The 18,110-nt window shown below is 34.4% G+C and overlaps 3 protein-coding genes across 10 annotated transcripts; 2 read left to right on the plus strand and 1 right to left on the minus strand.

The window, feature by feature from the left end:
- The first annotated feature begins 942 nt into the window (after nt 1-942).
- On the plus strand, nt 943-6,235 carry Son (Son RNA binding protein). Of its 3 annotated transcripts, XM_012379419.2 has the most exons (13): nt 947-1,479; nt 1,547-1,867; nt 1,999-2,314; nt 2,386-2,631; nt 2,712-2,863; nt 2,978-3,123; nt 3,229-3,337; nt 3,413-3,570; nt 3,667-3,777; nt 3,868-3,981; nt 5,241-5,469; nt 5,577-5,692; nt 5,773-6,235. In XM_012379419.2, exons 1-13 carry the CDS (start codon nt 1,155-1,157, stop codon nt 5,884-5,886), a joined length of 2,457 nt encoding a protein of 818 aa, XP_012234842.2. In that variant the 5' UTR covers nt 947-1,154; the 3' UTR covers nt 5,887-6,235. The 3 variants fall into 3 exon arrangements, with proteins under 3 accessions (XP_012234843.2, XP_012234844.2, XP_012234842.2); XM_012379420.2 differs by lacking the exons at nt 5,577-5,692; nt 5,773-6,235 and adding an exon at nt 4,881-4,944 and having other exon boundaries at nt 943-1,479; nt 5,241-5,382; XM_012379421.2 differs by lacking the exons at nt 5,241-5,469; nt 5,577-5,692; nt 5,773-6,235 and adding an exon at nt 4,624-4,851 and having other exon boundaries at nt 943-1,479.
- A 156-nt stretch (nt 6,236-6,391) lies between these two features.
- On the plus strand, nt 6,392-9,006 carry por (Protein-serine O-palmitoleoyltransferase por). 4 transcript variants are annotated; one of them, XM_012379280.2, is made up of 7 exons: nt 6,392-6,517; nt 6,932-7,239; nt 7,330-7,537; nt 7,609-7,831; nt 7,948-8,060; nt 8,136-8,338; nt 8,462-9,006. In XM_012379280.2, exons 2-7 carry the CDS (start codon nt 7,008-7,010, stop codon nt 8,902-8,904), a joined length of 1,422 nt encoding a protein of 473 aa, XP_012234703.1. In that variant the 5' UTR covers nt 6,392-6,517; nt 6,932-7,007; the 3' UTR covers nt 8,905-9,006. The 4 variants fall into 4 exon arrangements, with proteins under 4 accessions (XP_012234703.1, XP_012234702.1, XP_067206145.1 ...); XM_012379279.2 differs by having other exon boundaries at nt 7,948-8,338; XM_067350045.1 differs by lacking the exon at nt 6,392-6,517 and having other exon boundaries at nt 7,002-7,141.
- A 3,391-nt stretch (nt 9,007-12,397) lies between these two features.
- Nucleotides 12,398-17,932, minus strand: Cdc14 (cell division cycle protein 14). 3 transcript variants are annotated; one of them, XM_067350026.1, is made up of 8 exons: nt 16,862-17,932; nt 16,141-16,406; nt 15,489-15,789; nt 14,774-15,143; nt 14,303-14,647; nt 14,100-14,228; nt 13,565-13,792; nt 12,398-12,792 (listed from the first exon to the last, which is right to left on the minus strand). In XM_067350026.1, the coding sequence occupies exons 1-8, from the start codon at nt 16,908-16,910 to the stop codon at nt 12,750-12,752; spliced, it is 1,731 nt and encodes a 576-aa protein (XP_067206127.1). In that variant the 5' UTR covers nt 16,911-17,932; the 3' UTR covers nt 12,398-12,749. The 3 variants fall into 3 exon arrangements, with proteins under 3 accessions (XP_067206127.1, XP_012234820.2, XP_067206128.1); XM_012379397.2 differs by having other exon boundaries at nt 13,565-13,843; nt 16,862-17,930; XM_067350027.1 differs by lacking the exon at nt 13,565-13,792.
- Nucleotides 17,933-18,110: the final 178 nt, after the last annotated feature.

The following is an 18,110-nucleotide window of genomic DNA, read 5'->3' on the forward strand; positions in this document are numbered from 1 at the left end:
ACGCATTTTTTTGTTTGAGCTTCTTATTCGAATTTTGCATCCAAATTCAGTGTGTACATGATCCGAGTTCTAGTAACTTTCCCTCAGTCCGAGATCTCGGACCGAGTTCTAGTATCGTGGACACAAGGCTTAACTCACCCTCTTCTTTCACAATATCAGCTGATTTCAATTGTAATTGATTATAATGCACTATAATATGTCGCGTGTCACTAAAAACGCGGGAAAACTATCATATCCCCTATAGTACACCTAGACTGAGTTCCACTTGGTGATCGCAACGCTCGCGAACATTATCTATCTTTCTTTAACTTTCGATGAAAAACAAAGATAAAATGTTTCCACAAGCGTTGCGATCGCCAAGTGGAACGTACCTCTATAAATACATCTGTGGGCTTGTTCGTTTTAGCTGCACTGGGGCAGCTCTGGGTCTGCTCTAAACAAGATAATACAGGACAAACTATTTATCTGTCCTGTATTATCCTGTGTAGAGCAGACCCAGAGCAGCCCCAGTGTAGCTAAAACGAACAAGCCCTGTGATAGCAGCCGACGTCTAGCTGTGACGTCAGCTTACACATGCGCACGGAGGTTCCGTACGGGAAAAAATCCCACGACGCGCATCACTGCGTCCGATGTCCGACGTACGACGTCCAATATTCAATAAGGCCGAATTCCCACTAAGCGCGTCACGCGTCGCGTTATCCGTTGCTTCACGAATTAACCAATCAAAACATCCCATTTTATCGTATTATTTGCCGCGCGAATAAAATAGAATGTTTTGATTGGTTAATTCGTGACGCGATGGATGACGTCGACGCGTGACGCGCTCAGTGGGAATTCGGCCTGAATGATAAAATATCTCTAGTTAGAATTTCTAGAAAACAAGCTCCATTATTGGATATCGGACGTCGTATGTTGGACATCGGACGCAGTGTAAATCCTCCATAAGACAATCGTTCGATGCGATATTGCTTAACGATCGTGATCTCTAGATTAGGTTAGATTGAAATTGATCGCAATCACTTATTTTCGTAGCGTTTACATAATGAAATAATATCGACAACAAGTGTTATTTCGTACACGTTGAATTAGTTGCAGAACTTATTTTTTCTGGAATTCTCAGAGATATGATGTAAACAGGCTGATGATCGTTCATAATGGCAGATTTATTCGACATCGCTAACCTGATCACAACCGTCGGTGTTGACGGCGTGAAAATCAAGCCGGAGCCTGGATTGCCCGAGAAATCGTCCAATGAAATCCTAACAGAACTTTTCAATACTTTCGACACACCGGACGATGGCGTGGCGTCACCAGAGAACAGCGAGCAGCAAGTTCCAGATGATCATGTCGAAGCCGACAAATTGGAGGCTCACACGAAAAAGAAAAAGCTCAAGAAGAAACATAAACGTAAGGAGAAGAAGCACAAGAAAAAATCAAGGCACAATTCCTCAGATAGTAATAGTGACATAGAGAGTAACGGTACGTAGAAAGCATTATCCAACTTTATGTCACTTTGTAATTTGTGCACTTTTTTTACATTGATCAGGCATCAAAAAGAAAAAGAAACATAAGAAGAAATCCAAACGAAGACATGGATCTATTTCTAGCAAATCGTCGGACTCTGGTCAGACTAAAGCTAAAGTGACAAAACTAGATGAGAGTGTAAAACAAAGCGATTTAAAGTCCTTTGATATATCAGAAAAGGATAGTAAAAATGATGCAACAAAATTATATGATCAGTCACATGTAAAAAAACAACCAGATGCAATAGATAACATTGTGGATGGCACTAGTAGTCCACCATTGCCACCTATTTCAAAGAAAATAGATGATGAATCTGATGGACCAATGATACCTAAACTTCTTGGTTTGTTCTTTGTTTGTTGGTAATTTTTACATTGTTTTTACATTAATTTCTTTTACTTCTCGATTAGATATCTTTAGCTCGCTTTTATACAAAAGAGACAATGTATAATATAAATAACTTTTCACAAATAGAGAAATTAAAGCAACCTTCTCAAGGAAAAATACTGATAAAGGATCTCAAAAATAGCACCGTTTATAGTGAAACGGTGAAAGCTATAGAAAATAAGCAGAAAGCGAAAGCTGCGAAAATGGAAGATGGCGAGTTGTCTGATAGCACCAGCGATGAGAATAGGACACCCACTCTGAGTCCTACTCCGCCTCAAGATAGATCACCGTCGTTAAGCCTGAGTAGAGATGAAATAAGAAACAGAGTGTTTAGTCCAACAAGAGGATCAGTCGCTTCAAAGACTGATCTTAGGTTGGTCTTGAGAGAGAAAGAGAAAAAAAGGTTGGAAAAAAGATTTTTAAATAAAGATGGAATTTGTAATGAGCAGAGATTACAATAATTTTAATTTTCAGGAGCACAAGAGACAAGGACAGTAAAAGAAGCAGGAGTTGTCATTCGCAAGAGAGAAAAAGATCGAGATCACGAACACGATACAGTTCATATCGCAGTAGGAGCGGTGGAAGAGAAAAACAGAGAGGTAGGAGCAAGGAGAGGCGTGACAGAGACAGGAGCAGAGAACGGCGCAGGCATAGAAGTCGCAGTGAAAATAGAACTAGAGACAAATATACACGAGGTCGAAGTAGAAGTAAAGAGAGGAAGTTAGTGTTATGTCGAATTGCTTGTGAAGAATGTAGAATTATTTGTGTATCCAATTTACATGATATTATGTTTTTATTAGGGAGCGGATAGAAATTGACAAAAAGAAGCTTTTAGAAATCGCAAGGAGAAATGCTATAAACATGATAAAACAAGGAACTCTACCACTAGCTCAGCAAGATAAAGCTATCGCTGCCATACAATCTGGTGGGAAAACAGTAGATGAACTTACAGGTTATTTTCACTTATACATTAATATCACTAGCATGATAATTATTTATTTTATCATAATTATATAAATTATAAGTATTTACTATTAATTGTGATTGTGTGTATACGTTTTCACAGATTTTTGTAAATCCTTGTCAAATTCTGAAGCATTAGGCGAATTATCTAGTATCTCCTCCGAAGGTGAAGAGAGTGAATCTGAGAAAGGATTCCATCACCCTTTTCTTCTAAAAGAAAGGCCTAGTTCTATCATAATGAATATTAGGGTAGGTATAAAGCCACGGTTTTATATAAATAATATTACAAGATTTATTTATTTTACAAACAGTATCGATATGAAGGCCTTAAAAAAAAAAAAACATCTCTTTCAGGATGCCAAACAATTGCCGACGAAAACCTTTCAAGAAAAAACAACTGAAACATCAAATCAGCTACGATTGCAGTTTCCTGTCTCGAGTGGACAACATCATAGAAGGAGTGGTAAGAGCTTTAAGATATAGCTTGTATCTCCATTTGCTTACTTATATATTTATGCAATGAGATACTTGTCTCCAGAAAACGAATGGGTACCTGTTACTCCAAAAAAGCCAGAACCAAAAAAAATATTTGTACCAGCTTCTACAAATGAGCCACTAGCTATAATGCCACCACCATCTATGCCAGAACAGCCGCCTCCCCTACCTGCACCAACTGTTTTCCCATTAAAGACAGAGGTAGAATAAACAAGCAAACACATATCATCATAAAGTATTATACAATTAATTTACAACGAGACGATTCAATTTTATGACAAATTTTTATTATTACAGACTGTGGACATTGGTTCCATAGTGTCTGAAAAATTGGCAGCTATGAGAAAATTGAGGGAAAATCCGAATGATACAAACGCTTTGAATGCGATGCATCGAGCACAAAACGAGGTAAAAGAATAAAACTAACTAGTACATAATCACCATTGAAGAAAGCATAAATGTTATACATTTGTATATACATGTATACTTTGTTTGTAGATGAAAACCTGGGCTGAAAGTAAGCAGATACCAGGTCAGTTTACTGGAAGTACAGGAGTTAAACTGCTCACACCTGCAGAGCTATCTTCAGGCTACCAAGCCTGGGCACGTAAGGTAAAATTATTATTACGCGTTTTATTCCATTTCACTTCCCAAAATCTTTCCTCAGATCAATCGTACCGAAAAAACCTTGGATGTGTAATGCATTTTCAAATCAAATACTATTTTTATAAACTGTAAAGTACCAAATTTCTTTAATATTTATAATAATTTAATAAGATGCATAATATTTTAAAATCCAATTGAAATCCAATTAAAATTTTTGTTAGGACAATATTTTTGATATGTAAATGCATCTTTGCACACTTGTTCACTTTGATTCCTTTCTCTTTTTTTCCTAAACAATGAAACAGGTCCAATATATCTTATAATAATAATAATAATAATGTTTTAATTCAAGAGACAGCTTGAGTAAAACATCGTTTTGTTAAGATTTTTGACCTGACATTGTTTAGTAATACACCATTGACACACTGATATTGCCTGTAACAAGTTTTCAGGTATAGTCTCTGCTATGATCAATAAAAAGTTGATGTTGGTTTAGTGGAGACTGTATTGTAGGCACAGACTATTTCTTATTTAGAGGTAGATTCTGTGCCTGCATGGACACAGGAGCATTATTTCAATGCAAATTGTAAAGATGGCAAAGATAGAATTGTTCATCAAAATACAGTCAATAAGTTTATTCTGTTCCAGGAGTGTTTTATAGTAAAGCATAAAGTGAAATAAAATTAAATTATTTTATACATCGAACTAACTGTTTAATAGACAATGGGTTCTAAGTTGCACATAAGCACAGTGAATTTTTGCAACCATGAAGAGTGAGATAATGAGCTCTTGTGAGATTACTGCTAATTATCATCAGCTTTCTCATAGGATTTCATCAGAAGCCTCTTAATCGTAAAGCTGGGATATTTAGCATTAGTCTGCATCCACCTGAGGGTTTGTTACAGGCACTTAGTTACATCAGAGAAGAAACAACTTCTACAGGCTGATGCAGAAATTATTGTTCGCTCGGTAAGTATTCTTATGTAAACTATATAACAGATTATTTTAATTATATTTTCAACACTTCAATATTACGCACACACACTCAGAGGTTTTAGACTGTAACTAAGAATATAATAAGATATATCTTCCATGAAACAACAAAGTTAATTTATTTGAAATATGTCCTATCTAATGTACAAGTTTGTTATTATAGCAGTTACATATTGATCTCAAATAGGATATGTAACTCATATTTTGATGCCATGTATACACATGACGATATAATAAAACAAATGCGTTATTTTCTAATCCAATGAACTTAGGATCAATTAGTATCAGCACAGCCTGTATCAGGTGGGATGGGTATGGCATTGCTGCAGAAGATGGGATGGCGGCCTGGCGAAGGTCTAGGCAAGAATAAAGAAGGGGCCTTGGAACCACTGCAACTAGAAGTTAAATTAGACAAGAGAGGACTAGTCTCTGAGCAAGATATTGCGCAGAAAGTTGGCAAACCTATGAAGCCTATGGTGCCAGCCGTCAAAACATTGGAAGGTATATTTATCTTTATTTGCGTGATTATTTTGAAATGTATCATTGCTTTTAGCAAATATGCATTTTGAATGAAATCTAATCATTTGCAATAATTTCACACATTCTAGGTAAACATCCAGTGTCACTCTTGGGAGAATATTGCTCAAAGAAGAAACTTGGAGCACCAATTTACGAGCTTTGTTTTGAATGTGGACCAGATCATAGAAAGAATTTCCTTTTCAAAGTAAGTAGTGTGTTATTATGAATATTTATGTTAATATATATTTTGCAAAAGTATATACATATATATTTTACATGTTACAGGTAAAGGTGAACGGCATTGAATATAAGCCGAGTGTCGCAAGTCCTAACAAAAAACAAGCGAAGGCAGAAGCAGCACAGATATGTCTGCAAAGTTTGGGTTTATTACCTCCTTGAGATCATTTACACTGTTATTGTGCAAAGGAATCGTAAATTAATTTTTATTATATAATATTATTTTTTATTTTTTAAAATAAAATAAAAAGAGTATAACATATTTGGACCTCATAATAGTAATTATACATGTTAATATCATAAAAAGATAAAAAATTGAATAATGATTGTGTTGTTCTAGAAAAATATTTATTAGCTATTTAACTGATTAAATATTAACGTGTATTCTTTTAAGCTTATCTAAAATTTTAGAAAATTGTCATACGTGTATAATTCTTTGGTGTGTGGTATATATAATATACATACCACATATTACTTACGTTGTAAATAAAATGGAACACTTTGGAAGAAATCTTGTTGCAAATTTTTTCTACTTTACGTTCTAAAATATTTTTTAATATCCTTTTATATATCAATAAGATTTTATTTTCCAATATGAACTAGAAAATTACAAAGCATACTTTATTCATGAGAATTATACATTTCTGTCTTATTCGATATAAGATTAAAATCAAAAATCAATTTCCACATTTTAAACAAACCGGCAACCCCCATCAAGTTGTAGGTTATGTTCTTACTTGTGTTCGAAAATTGTCTATAAGACCATCGAGACCACTCGAAAACACATTGTTTAGTGAGTGTTTTTTAATTAATGTAATAGTGCCCTGTCAATATACAATATATATAATGTACGTCAGCGTGACGGCAATGTTTTGAATGTTTTGAATTGTATTGTGCAGCAGCGAAAAACTTTTAAATCGCAGGGGATACTGTTCTTGCAATAATTTATCATACAGGATATGTACATACATGAAACATTGCAAGGAAAACATAATAGTCTTTTTATGTCTCTTAATATTTATATTTGTATTTCGACGATTCAATTTTATCTCCAATAATTACTTTTAACTATAAAATTATATTTTATCTTGCTTCCATATTTCCTTTTATTTATAAAATTTGTACTATTAATTTTTACATTTATTTATAGAAGTTTTAAATTTTATCATTTTATTGTATAAATTTTATTTTTATTACATAAAAACAGGCAATCATCAGGAAAACACCATCAGTTTTACAACGTGCTATGTTAATCAATTACTGGACCCCCCTTTCTTGTTGTGATGGAAGATGTAGGTGCTACAGTTTTCTACGATGATGAGGATGGCTGCTTGGATTATGAATGCCTACACAACAATGTCGAATATGATTACGACTACGCAGAGGCTAATGCAGAAAAGGAAACCCTCTATGAATTGTACCAATATTGTCTCACTCCTAGTTTATATGATACGGGACATTATTTGCTACCTTTGTTGGGTAGCACACTTTTATTTAGATTATTTGTTCACACTCGTAAGATTTTTTTTCTTTATTTAAAAATATACTTTCTTTTCTGTCAATTTGTATCACAAGTGAAATAATTTTTGCTCTTTTATATTCCAGCATACATATCAGATAAGATATTTCATATATTGTCAGTTGTCATAGGAATATTTATTATTCAGCATTATGTGCAGGAGTCCTTAATTATATTAGTGGTATTTGTTCTATTTTCTTATAGTATTTTATGTGTGCCAAAAAAGTATATATATGAATGGGGGCATGGAGGCATACGGATCTTTCTACCATCTCTTTTGATAATTGCATATTGGTATGTCTCAGTGAGTGATTTCTTAGACTACTTTGGGCTTTCAGTGGATCAGAAATCTGATTTATTTTCAGTGAATTCTTGATGCAACCAATAATATGGCACAAATTGCGCAGTGTGATCATGATCATGGCAATGAAGGCGATTAGCATTGCCATTGATACAAACAGTAGTGGCTCGAACAATTTGCCAGACATTTATAGTTACCTGGGTTACATGTTCTGTGGTGTAACTTGTTTGTTTGGGCCATGGGTATCATTTAAAGATTATTTTTTGCTCCGTTGTTCTAATAATCAGGTGCATAAATAAGCATTCAGTTTGAACACTATATGTTACAAAAATGTCTGTGTGACGAATTATTTACAAGTTTTAAAATATAGATAATAATTTTTTTAAATAAAAATCTGTTGCAGACGTACACAAAATGGTGGATAACATGCAGCATTGGATATGCCTTCCTTTCCTTTGTCTTCCTAAGCATTTCAAATTGCTGGACGCAATGGATATTTGTAGATAACTCTTGGAAGTCAGTATCTACAATTTTTAAATATGTAATATTTTTGTCCAATGTGAAAGAGATATTATTCTTTTCATATTTCAGGTGGTTAATGGCTTATAGAGACGCATTATCTTTTAGAACGTCTCACTTCTTCATTTCGTATGTAGCTTCGGCATTACTAGTTTTTGCCGGATTTCCTTTGTCATCGTCAACGATTGTTAAGCCCTTATACATTGAGTTTCCACGTTCCCTCGTTCAGGTTGTCATTTATTGGAACATTCCGATGCATTATTGGTTGAAAACGTGTAAGTATAAAACCATAATATAGTAACAAAGTACTAATTTTATTGACAAAGAAACATATAAAGGAAATCGGTATGTTAGAGATAAAAAGCTGAGTTTAAATTAGTTTCCGTATTGTTTTTCAGATATCTTCCGTCCTAGCATCAAAAGTTTAGGAAAGTTTGGCGCAGTTACCATCACATATCTGATAAGCTCTCTTTTACACGGGTTGAATTTTCAACTGGCAGCAGTATTACTTACTCTAGGATTTTACACGTTCGTGGAGTTTCAACTCAGAGCCATGCTCGCGGACACTTTCGACGCTTGCGTCGCATCCAAACAGTGTGCCAAGCAAAAATGCACGCACAAGTATAACTCTTACAATTGTTGGTGGGTCTTTATGATAAATTTTGCGTTCGCAGGATTGGCAATGTTTCACTTAGCTTATCTAGGTCTCATGTTTGACACGTCTGACGTGCAAGAAACAGGATACAGCTATAGTCACACCATCAACAAGTGGGCTGAACTCGGATTCGCTAGTCACTGGGTAGCGCTGGCTACATATTGTATATATTTTTTAATCAAGTAGCAAATTATTTTATACGTTTAAGACATTCCGCAAATTTTACTGACGAGAGACTTGTACTTAATACCCTTTTTTTTATATAGAAAATAAAGTCTGTAAATTGAACGTGCAACTCGGCTTGTATCTTTCCTTGTATATTTAATAATAAATGTGAATAGCGTTAGGATAAAATTTTAAATTCGAATATTCAGAAGGTAAGTAAAATACATATTCTTTATTGAGTGTATAACGCAATATAAAGTTTCACTGGTGATTTATATGTTCAATATACAATATATATATATATATATATATATATATATATATATATATATATATATATAAAGCACATTTAATAGTTTGTAATTATAAAAAAAGTTTATAAAGTGTGTGTAAGTATACAATGTTAAATAATACTTCTTTCATATTTTATATCCTAATCTAATATTACATTAAATGTGTCACTTTTACAACAAATAGAAACATTTTTGCTTCAAGACAATTTCTTCTCTCTAATAGTCCATCGTGACTAGTGTTACATTTGTAATATTATCGTGCGACGTAATAATCATTAGATCATTAAATTAGCTACAGTGTAATTCTTATGTACATTTTCGGAGATTTATTTTGATGATGCTGACAATTACATTCTTGACGAAATAATTGTCTCTCGTTGCATGTAATATTACAATTGAACACTACGATAAAGACAATGCTCAATTCATACACAATTCACAATATTTTAATAGATACCAAAGTTACAAAGACTTATTATACTTCTATAATTTAGATGGTGCATTTATTTGAAAATAAATAATTGTTCCCTACTATAAATGCTATTCTTTTGGAGCCTAGTGACATATTGACTATTTTTTTTCCCCAAACATCACATTTTAATAATATGTTTCCTTAAACATTGTAATTAGAAAAGAAGCTATGACTTCTATATTTTATAAATGAATATACAATTACTTTATATATATATAGATCTTTCTAATATGTATAAACTACATGTGTATGTAAAAGCGTCTATGCATACGTGTTTGTATATATAAATTAGATCCAGTTTTGAAGTTAGTTAAAAACTCTGTATATATACTAAACTATTATTGACATATCTATATTTTTTTACATATATCAACTTCATAAAAAATAATAATTTTTTTTATAATCGTCTTAGATACATCGTTACGGGATTCATAAACAACAATTATCGTTACTCTTACGACTGCCATTTATCTATTATTAATATTGATATTCAAAATTGACAATTCCTTCTTGTCGAGGACAGATTCCGATGATAGAAATTAAATCCTCTTGCAATATCTTTAGGACAATTTTTATCTTTCAATAAATTGTCTTGCTCTATTTATATATCACATTACGACATTATGTGTGTACACAATAAGTAATTGGTGTATGAGCCATTAAATCAGAGATATATTCGTATGCAAAAATACGAATAAAAATAATGCGAAAGTAACGCTTTCTGAGACATTGTACGTCCTGTTGTATACCGTTATGTGAAAAAAGGTGCAACTCTTGGAATTATTACAGACTAACTTAATATATATTCAGAAAAGCCTGGGTACTCGTAAGAGTAACAGCTCAATATTTCAATATTGTACTTAAAGAGAGTCTAAATAGTCAACTCACACTTTTATGTACAATTTACAGAGTGCTTTACATCAGGATACTCAATATCCCTTTGTGTTATCTTCAGGCCAATTAGAATCATACGATAAAACTTTCATGTGGAAGTATTACTTTTAATTCGTTGAATGTATAATATTCAAATTCTATTTGCTTCTGTTTCCAAAGCATGAAAAAATTCTCAAAAGTTTTTGTATATATATGAATTAGTAATAATTTGCATATTACAGTTTCATCACATTTTTTGATATGTTCTGCGCTGAAATAACCGCGATCCAAGACAAATATTCTTGTAAAATTATGTAATTAAATTCTGTGTGTGTGGGCGGGCGTGGGTTGCGCGCGCGCGCGCGCGCGTGTGTGTGTGTGTGTTCATATATACAAAAAGACCTGAAGATAACACACTTCTTACATATCTGTATTAAATTGCTGCTAAAATTATTATTATTTATATAATTAGCACAAAAAAAAAACGTATAGTTAACGCAAAAAAAGAAGAAAAAAAAAAAGGATAAAATTTACATTTCATAATTAAAATTTATATCATTTCTAGATTAAATAAAAGATGTATATGTATAAATATTATTCGCCTTATGACTTAACAGAGATATTAACTAGAGATATATTTTCCATCAAATAACATTTCGGCAAAAATATGTTGTATCAATTATATATAAACTGCACGTATAACACATATTCACTGGTAATTGCAAGTCTTATTTTCTAATGCATTTGTCCAAATTCAAAGCAACAAAAGTAACTTTTCAACAAGTGCCATATAAATTACAGTGTCTCGAGGTCTTTAACATCGCTTTAAACCAACAGTTACGAAACCATTAATGCTCTTCTAATATGTTACATTCTCTATACCATAATAATGCTAAATAAATCTTTTTTTGCTGTAACTATCCAATTCCGGCTTGTAATAATTTCTTTCATACAACAATAAAAGTATGTGTATATATAATACAGGTATATACGCGCGCACGCGCGTGTGTGTGTGTATATATATATATATAAACTTGCATAATATTAATATAACAAAAATGTAACAAATTTCAATTTTGAGGCAATATGCAGGATTCACATTACACTCCTTCTTTTTAATGTTCTTCATCTAAGGGAGTAAAGATCGATTCCTTTAGAAATTTAACAATAATAATTAGTGAAAATAATCAATGAGTATTTTAATTTTAATTTTTTCGAGAAGATAAAAAAATATATATGAAGGAGTGTATTTTAACTTGCTTTACCATAAAATATATATTCATTAATAAATGTCGCAAAGAGGGTACATGAGGGTAAAATAAACATCTTGGCAATTACAAAAATGATTAAAAACGAAAATCATATATGTAATCGAAATAATTTTTAAAATACGTATCTACATGTGCTTATATTCTGACCAGCAGAGACCAACAAAGGGTTAGAGTGGAAAGATGATAGTAACAGAAATCTGATTCCCTTTTCTTGCAGACATTCAACAATGCATCGCGATACTTTAATAAATGGAAGAACAATTAAAAGCTGTGTAAGCTATACAGAGTGTCCCACAATTCACAAATCAGGATATTGTAGCACAAGTTTTCAAAAAACGAAACAAAGTTTTTTACGATTCTTGAATCCAAGCAACAGTTTTTGAAATACAAATGTTTAAAATTGGTCAACCAATAAAATTGGTTAACTAGTCGCTTTATCCATGAGTCACTAAACTGTCATACACGCAACTCAGGGAACAAGCGATTGTCTAATTATACAGTCCGATTCGCCAGTTTTAAATCCTTATATTTCAAAAACTATTGCTTGGGTTCAAAAATCGTAAAGATCGTTTTTTATTTCGTTTTTCTTTTTTTCTCCCTTCCTCTTTTGTTTCTTTTTTCTTTGAGAACTTTTATGTCACAATAATTCGCGAATTATAGGACCCTTGCATATTTAGATATCACTGCAACAAATTCATATCCCATGATGCAGATATGGCAAAACCATATTTAATAATAATGCAGTTGATAACTGTAGATATATATATATATATATAATTTGACCTTCGTCGATTTATGATATAAAAGCCTGGGCAAAACTTGCTCAAGTTGAAGAAGGATTGAAGTGTGAAGTGCTTTTTACTGAATGACGGGGTTTAAGCGATGAGATCTTCGGCGCTGGTGAGATGCTCCAGTTACCTGACAGTCCTCCCCAACGCCACTGGGAATATCGGTTAGTCATTTGATAAATGCACTTTTATAACTTTTTGTTGTGCGCGCACTGCAAGTCACAGAAATAAATGATATCGGTTCGTTAGCTACCTCTGGTGCGACTTGTATCGTTGCTTATGCACTAAATGTAACGTACACATTATTGCGAGGCCTGGACTATATATGTATATCAATGGTAAATTTAAACTTTTAACACTTTTCTGTTCAACTGTTATTTGCCCAGGCCTATATAAGATTTTTCGGTTATGTAACGCATGCTTTAACCAAACAGAAACTTATGGAGTCATGCCACATGCGATGCCGATCATTCAATCAATCAATCAAACTCAAAGACACACAACAGTACTATAATTTTAACATTTCAGATTACTGTATTCCGTCTTCTAAAATTCGTACAAAATAAACATCGGTTTAAAACATAAATAAAAAGGTTGCATTATATGAATTTACATTCTATATAAATGAGATGAATATTGAATTTTCGGATTTGTAAAGAAGAATGTTGTAGGGTGTTTCAAAGGATGTACTCGTAGCATGCAATCATTAACCAATACGAATCTACAAAACCTCGTAAATTTTATGTCTACTGCATTTGATGAGCGATGAAATGCAAAAGATGAAAATATAGACAAGTGTTTTTATACGAAAGACACGCGATGACAATGAAGCAAAGCTAAATGTCAAAAGTGGTGGAAACCGGAAGAATGAAGAGGGGTAGGGAAATACAGTTTTTACTTGTATGTCAAACAAGCAAATGTGAAAAACTGCACAACCGTAAATATAGGCCCAAATTCCAGAAACAGGGACAGTTATTAACTTACTGCCTGAGCGAATAGCGGGTAACTCGGTCTGCCGATCTGAGGATCATATTCATGCGTTGTGGCTGTGGTACCGAATGATTAGCAGACGAGTTTGTGGCATGGGCCTGTGCAGCCATGCAAGAAGTACGTTTCGGCCTTCTCACTGTCTTTGATACGGTTAAAGATGTGACAGGATTGGTGGTTGTTGTATTGTTGTTGATGTTATGGCTCTGTGTTGCCGGCTTAGACCTAATACGGCAGGAAGATGGATCACAGCTACTGCTGACCAACCAACTGTTTCTACAATTTCCAGTGAAGATAAAGAGACCCTATGTCTTTTAAACGTGCATGCAATATTGATAAAAATATAATTTATCTTATTAATTTTATTAGAAGCACGTGTTAATAAATGTTTAAGCGCAATTAAAAAAAAAAAAAAAAAAAATTGGCAGTTGACGAGAGTGATTAGAGAAAGAAAAAAGATGGAATATGGAAGAGTAGACGAAGCAAATTGGAAAGAGAAATAAATGGATAAATAAATAAATAGGTATCTAACCTTTTCACGACTGTTGTCGCGGTGGATCGTGACAGGAGTCTTTTGGTAAGATCTCTGTCCTTAGTTCCAGCTAGAGTACTAATGGCTCCCTTTTGACTTCTGGTTTGTAACAGAGGTCCCAGATATGGACTGTAGATAGAAACAAACATTAAAACGACTATCTCAAAAAAGCTTTCATTCAGATGAAAACACTTTGTACTCACTGCGCGACAGTGGACGTTCCTGTGCTTGTAGTAAGAGAAGTTTGAGCTGACGATATGCCTCTCCTTCTAGCTTTGATTCTGCACAATTTATCACCTTGAGTCAACGTACTGTATCGTGATGTGGTACTAGCCCCGGCTACTGACGGTACTGGATCGTCCAATTTTATTTCGTCTACACGATGCATTATCCCAGACATATTGTCTTCGACTAGACTCTTTACACTTCCTTGAAAGGGGGCTGCTCCTGGTCTACCAGTTATCGAGTATATCCCATATTCGTGCACCGGATTCCCATTTTCGGGTTGCAGCGGCTCCTTCAGCAACGATCGGAGATATGCCTCCTTTCTGAAAAGCACAGCAATTTGTCTCTTTTCTTCTGCTAATAGTTTTCGAATTATTAAGTACACTGTAATAAAAAAAATTAAAAAAAAAAAAAAAAAAAAAAAAAAGTAAAAGGCGACAAATACTCACTTCTCTAGCCACTGTTGCTGGTGTCCGATTACAGAACCTGGCCTACATATCCTTATCCAAGCGATTGTTTCGTGGGCCGTCAAGTGATAATGCTTCATAATGTAGCAACCAATGAGAGAACCAGTCCTTCCGAGACCCGCCTTGCAATGCACAGCAACCGCGCCGCTCGCATTCTCCGCTATTTTGAGAAACTGATGCATTATCGAGTCTGTTGGTGTCGAGCCGTCCATGAAAAATAAATCTTTATGACTGAAGCCTGCATTGGTGAAGCTCGAAGCATCGTAGACCTTCTTATTAAGCCGTATAATTGTTGTTACGTTGTTACGGCGGAAATATGTAAAATATGATTCTGGACCATGCAATGGATAACCTGTAGAAAAATTGCCCTTATTGTATTATTTGATACAGCTATGTCGCTTATTCTGAATTAGTCAAGCAAAATTCAGATACACAGAATTTGGATACATAAATTTTGAAACTTTCACAACATATGCTTCTTAAAACAATCTCTTCACTCTCCACATTCACATTCTATTGTCACTCTCTTGGTTTCTTTAAGCTTCAATTACATGCACTCTAGCGTTTTTTAACGCTTGTTAACATTCATTTAATTGATTCACTCACCAGCTTCTACCACTTTATTCTCTCATAATCACATTCTCTTCCATACACTCCTTATACTGCTGATAACACATCTTTGATTAAAAGTACGCACCATCTTCCATCTTAGATCTTGCATGTGGACCACAGAAAGCGATAAACTTTCCAGGAACAATCCAGTTCAAATCTCCATTCTCGACTTTCTCAAAATGTTCATATTCTTTAAGACAGAAATCTTCAAAATTAAAGAAACCAAGTCGATGGCACTTGTATATAGCACTTAGACAATCCCTTAACGATATCTGATAGCATGGTGGGCCAACGGAGGCGTCACGAAACATAATGAACGAAGGACTATCCGGACTTTTAGTTAAACATTCATAAGCTTCTTGTGCTGTACGTTTGCAATACAATATCTGATGTAACATAAATTTATTGTATTAGTAAACATGTTTTTTCACAAAATTTACTATCAAGCTTCATAAATTCATTGAAAGGTTCTTTCAACAAATCTGTATACATCATGGATTGATCTCTTGTTATAGAAATTCAAATTGAAAAAGTGTTACTATCATTTCAAATTCTTCAATCGTGCTTGCTTGTAAGAACATTATTATGTTTCCAAATGTTTTCCAATTGAACAGTTTTAGATTCAGCACATATATGAATTTTCTTTTGCTGGGAAAAAACCTCTAAAATTTCTTAACACCTTTTGCTTGAAAGAACCTCTAATCAGGGAAATTATAAATAGAAAAGATTTATATTACCGCATAACTCCCCATGAGAAATGCAGCATTTACTCTCTTCTCAGAATCCATTGTTGTATAATGTACAAGTTTCTTCTTGCTAAGCGCTATACCCTTCAACTTCTTGTTAACCTTTTGGCAGTATCTATACAGCATGGCCAGATTCAGGGGACCAAAATCAGCATAAAAATTTTCATATATCAACTCATTATCAATACTGAAGTAGTGTGTGTTTGGAGTACTTTTTGGTTTCATTGTTGTTCTCAGTGTTACAAAGTATAGTCGATCTAGAAAAAAAGAGAAATTATTTCCCACTTTGCGACAAATGAAAGAACAATTTTATTTTTAATTTTAGAAATATGACGACTCTTTTGTCCTATAGAAAAATTCAAGTCCTGCAAAATTTTCCAAAATAAATTAATAAAATAATTGTAATTACAAATGCATTGATAATAATAAACATTATTTTAAAAATAAATGTAAAAAGATTAATATTGTTGATTAGTGATCTTAATATTAAGTTCAATAAATTTACAGAGAAAACTCATATTTTCATTAAAATTTAAAAACTGTTTCCATCTCAGATCTTGAACATATCTCCCTTCAAAAATCAACAAGTTTTTTACAAAATATCTTTCACACTATAATTGGCAAGTAAAAGTCGCAAGGAAAAACGCATCTGTGTTCGTATATCATTAAAAATAAATTCTAATCCGAAATAGCTGCATACATACTGGATTACCTTTTATGAATTCAGCTGCGCATACCAAGACCTCGTTCGCGTCCTCCATCGTGATCCAGTTGCAGGTGTACGGCGCAGTAATATATACCAATCAGGTGGATCTGTCATCAGCGCGACGTTGATGCAAATGACAGCGTTTAATTAATGCGATGTACGCAGCACGCAGTAAATCACGTAGAAGGGTTAGAGTGGGTGGGCAACTAGGCGAAGTCTGGTATACTCGCGATGATCTGCCTACGCGAATCTTTACGCGCGTAAAATCTTCACGCGCGACACACTTAACGCGGCTGTTCCGCACAGCTTGCCAAACGCTCGCACTTTCAATTATATGTGAGATTTGTACATAGTAGGAGAACGTTCAACACTTACTCGGATTACGACCGTTGCGGAATTCAAACTCGAGATGGAGCGGAACCGGATTCGGCGATGGCCGCTGATGCCGCGGGCGGGCGCGGGCGCGTCTCGCAAATCGCTCTTTCCCTAGCTGTTGCCGCCGATCGGGGACGTTTCGCGTTCGTTATTTCACGCGCATTATACTCGCCGAATGTTCGCGTCATCGGGATCTCAGCATCTCGTCGGGCGAATCTCGTTGTTGTTGTTGTCGTCCTCGTCGTCGCCGCCGCCGCTCACCATTATCCGCCAAGAGTCGAACGGAACGCAACTTTTGATTCATCCGCCATGTTGCTCATTGCCCGCGCGGCGGTGCCGATGTTGAGTCGTCGTTGATAATATTGCTGTCGATGAAATGCCAATCTTTCGATCGCGATCGCTACGGACATCGCGAAACGGTCGCGATTTACGTTTACATAAAAATCGCGCAATGACAAGCAGTCGTTTTCGTTGTAGCAATGGCAGTGATCCTACCAATAACGATGCTTTCCGCTGTGTTCTTCACTGATGCGGTAATACGGTACAACTATACAAACGAATGACGCGAATTTGCGCGAATGCGCGCGCTCGTGACGATTCAGCCGGCTGCAGACGACGCGCTTTGCTCTTATTAAAAAATTTCGCAACGAATGTCGCATTGTCACGCAGATTCGTTGATTGTAGGGAATTTGCACTGTCAAAATAAAATGTGCTTTCTAGGGATTTTGATTAACGTCTCATTGGTCTCTTACAATAATAAGGCCGAATTCCCACTGAGCGCGTCGCGTCACGCGTCATCCAATCAAAACACATATTTTATATGTGTTGTATAATACATATTATACACATATATGAAATGTGTGTTTTGATTGGTGACGCG

Source organism: Linepithema humile, chromosome 2, assembly GCF_040581485.1.
Source record: "Linepithema humile isolate Giens D197 chromosome 2, Lhum_UNIL_v1.0, whole genome shotgun sequence".
NCBI classification, from domain to species: domain Eukaryota; kingdom Metazoa; phylum Arthropoda; class Insecta; order Hymenoptera; family Formicidae; genus Linepithema; species Linepithema humile.

What these genes read in the sequence shown, in the direction of transcription:
- Son (XM_012379419.2), top strand. Translation starts at nt 1,155, where the DNA reads ATGGCAGATTTATTCGACATCGCTAACCTGATCACAACCGTCGGTGTT. An exon ending in AATGATACCTAAACTTCTTG is followed by an intron (nt 1,868 to 1,998) that starts GTTTGTTCTTTG and finishes TTTCACAAATAG; the next exon opens with AGAAATTAAAGCAACCTTCT. An exon ending in TTTTCCCATTAAAGACAGAG is followed by an intron (nt 3,571 to 3,666) that starts GTAGAATAAACA and finishes TTATTATTACAG; the next exon opens with ACTGTGGACATTGGTTCCAT.
- por (XM_012379279.2), top strand. Translation starts at nt 7,008, where the DNA reads ATGGAAGATGTAGGTGCTACAGTTTTCTACGATGATGAGGATGGCTGC. An exon ending in TCCGTTGTTCTAATAATCAG is followed by an intron (nt 7,832 to 7,947) that starts GTGCATAAATAA and finishes AATCTGTTGCAG; the next exon opens with ACGTACACAAAATGGTGGAT. An exon ending in GCATTATTGGTTGAAAACGT is followed by an intron (nt 8,339 to 8,461) that starts GTAAGTATAAAA and finishes ATTGTTTTTCAG; the next exon opens with ATATCTTCCGTCCTAGCATC.
- Cdc14 (XM_012379397.2), bottom strand. Translation starts at nt 16,910, where the DNA reads ATGGAGGACGCGAACGAGGTCTTGGTATGCGCAGCTGAATTCATAAAA. An exon ending in AAGATCTAAGATGGAAGATG is followed by an intron (nt 15,144 to 15,488) that starts GTGCGTACTTTT and finishes ATTTTTCTACAG; the next exon opens with GTTATCCATTGCATGGTCCA. An exon ending in GCGACAACAGTCGTGAAAAG is followed by an intron (nt 13,844 to 14,099) that starts GTTAGATACCTA and finishes TGGAAATTGTAG; the next exon opens with AAACAGTTGGTTGGTCAGCA.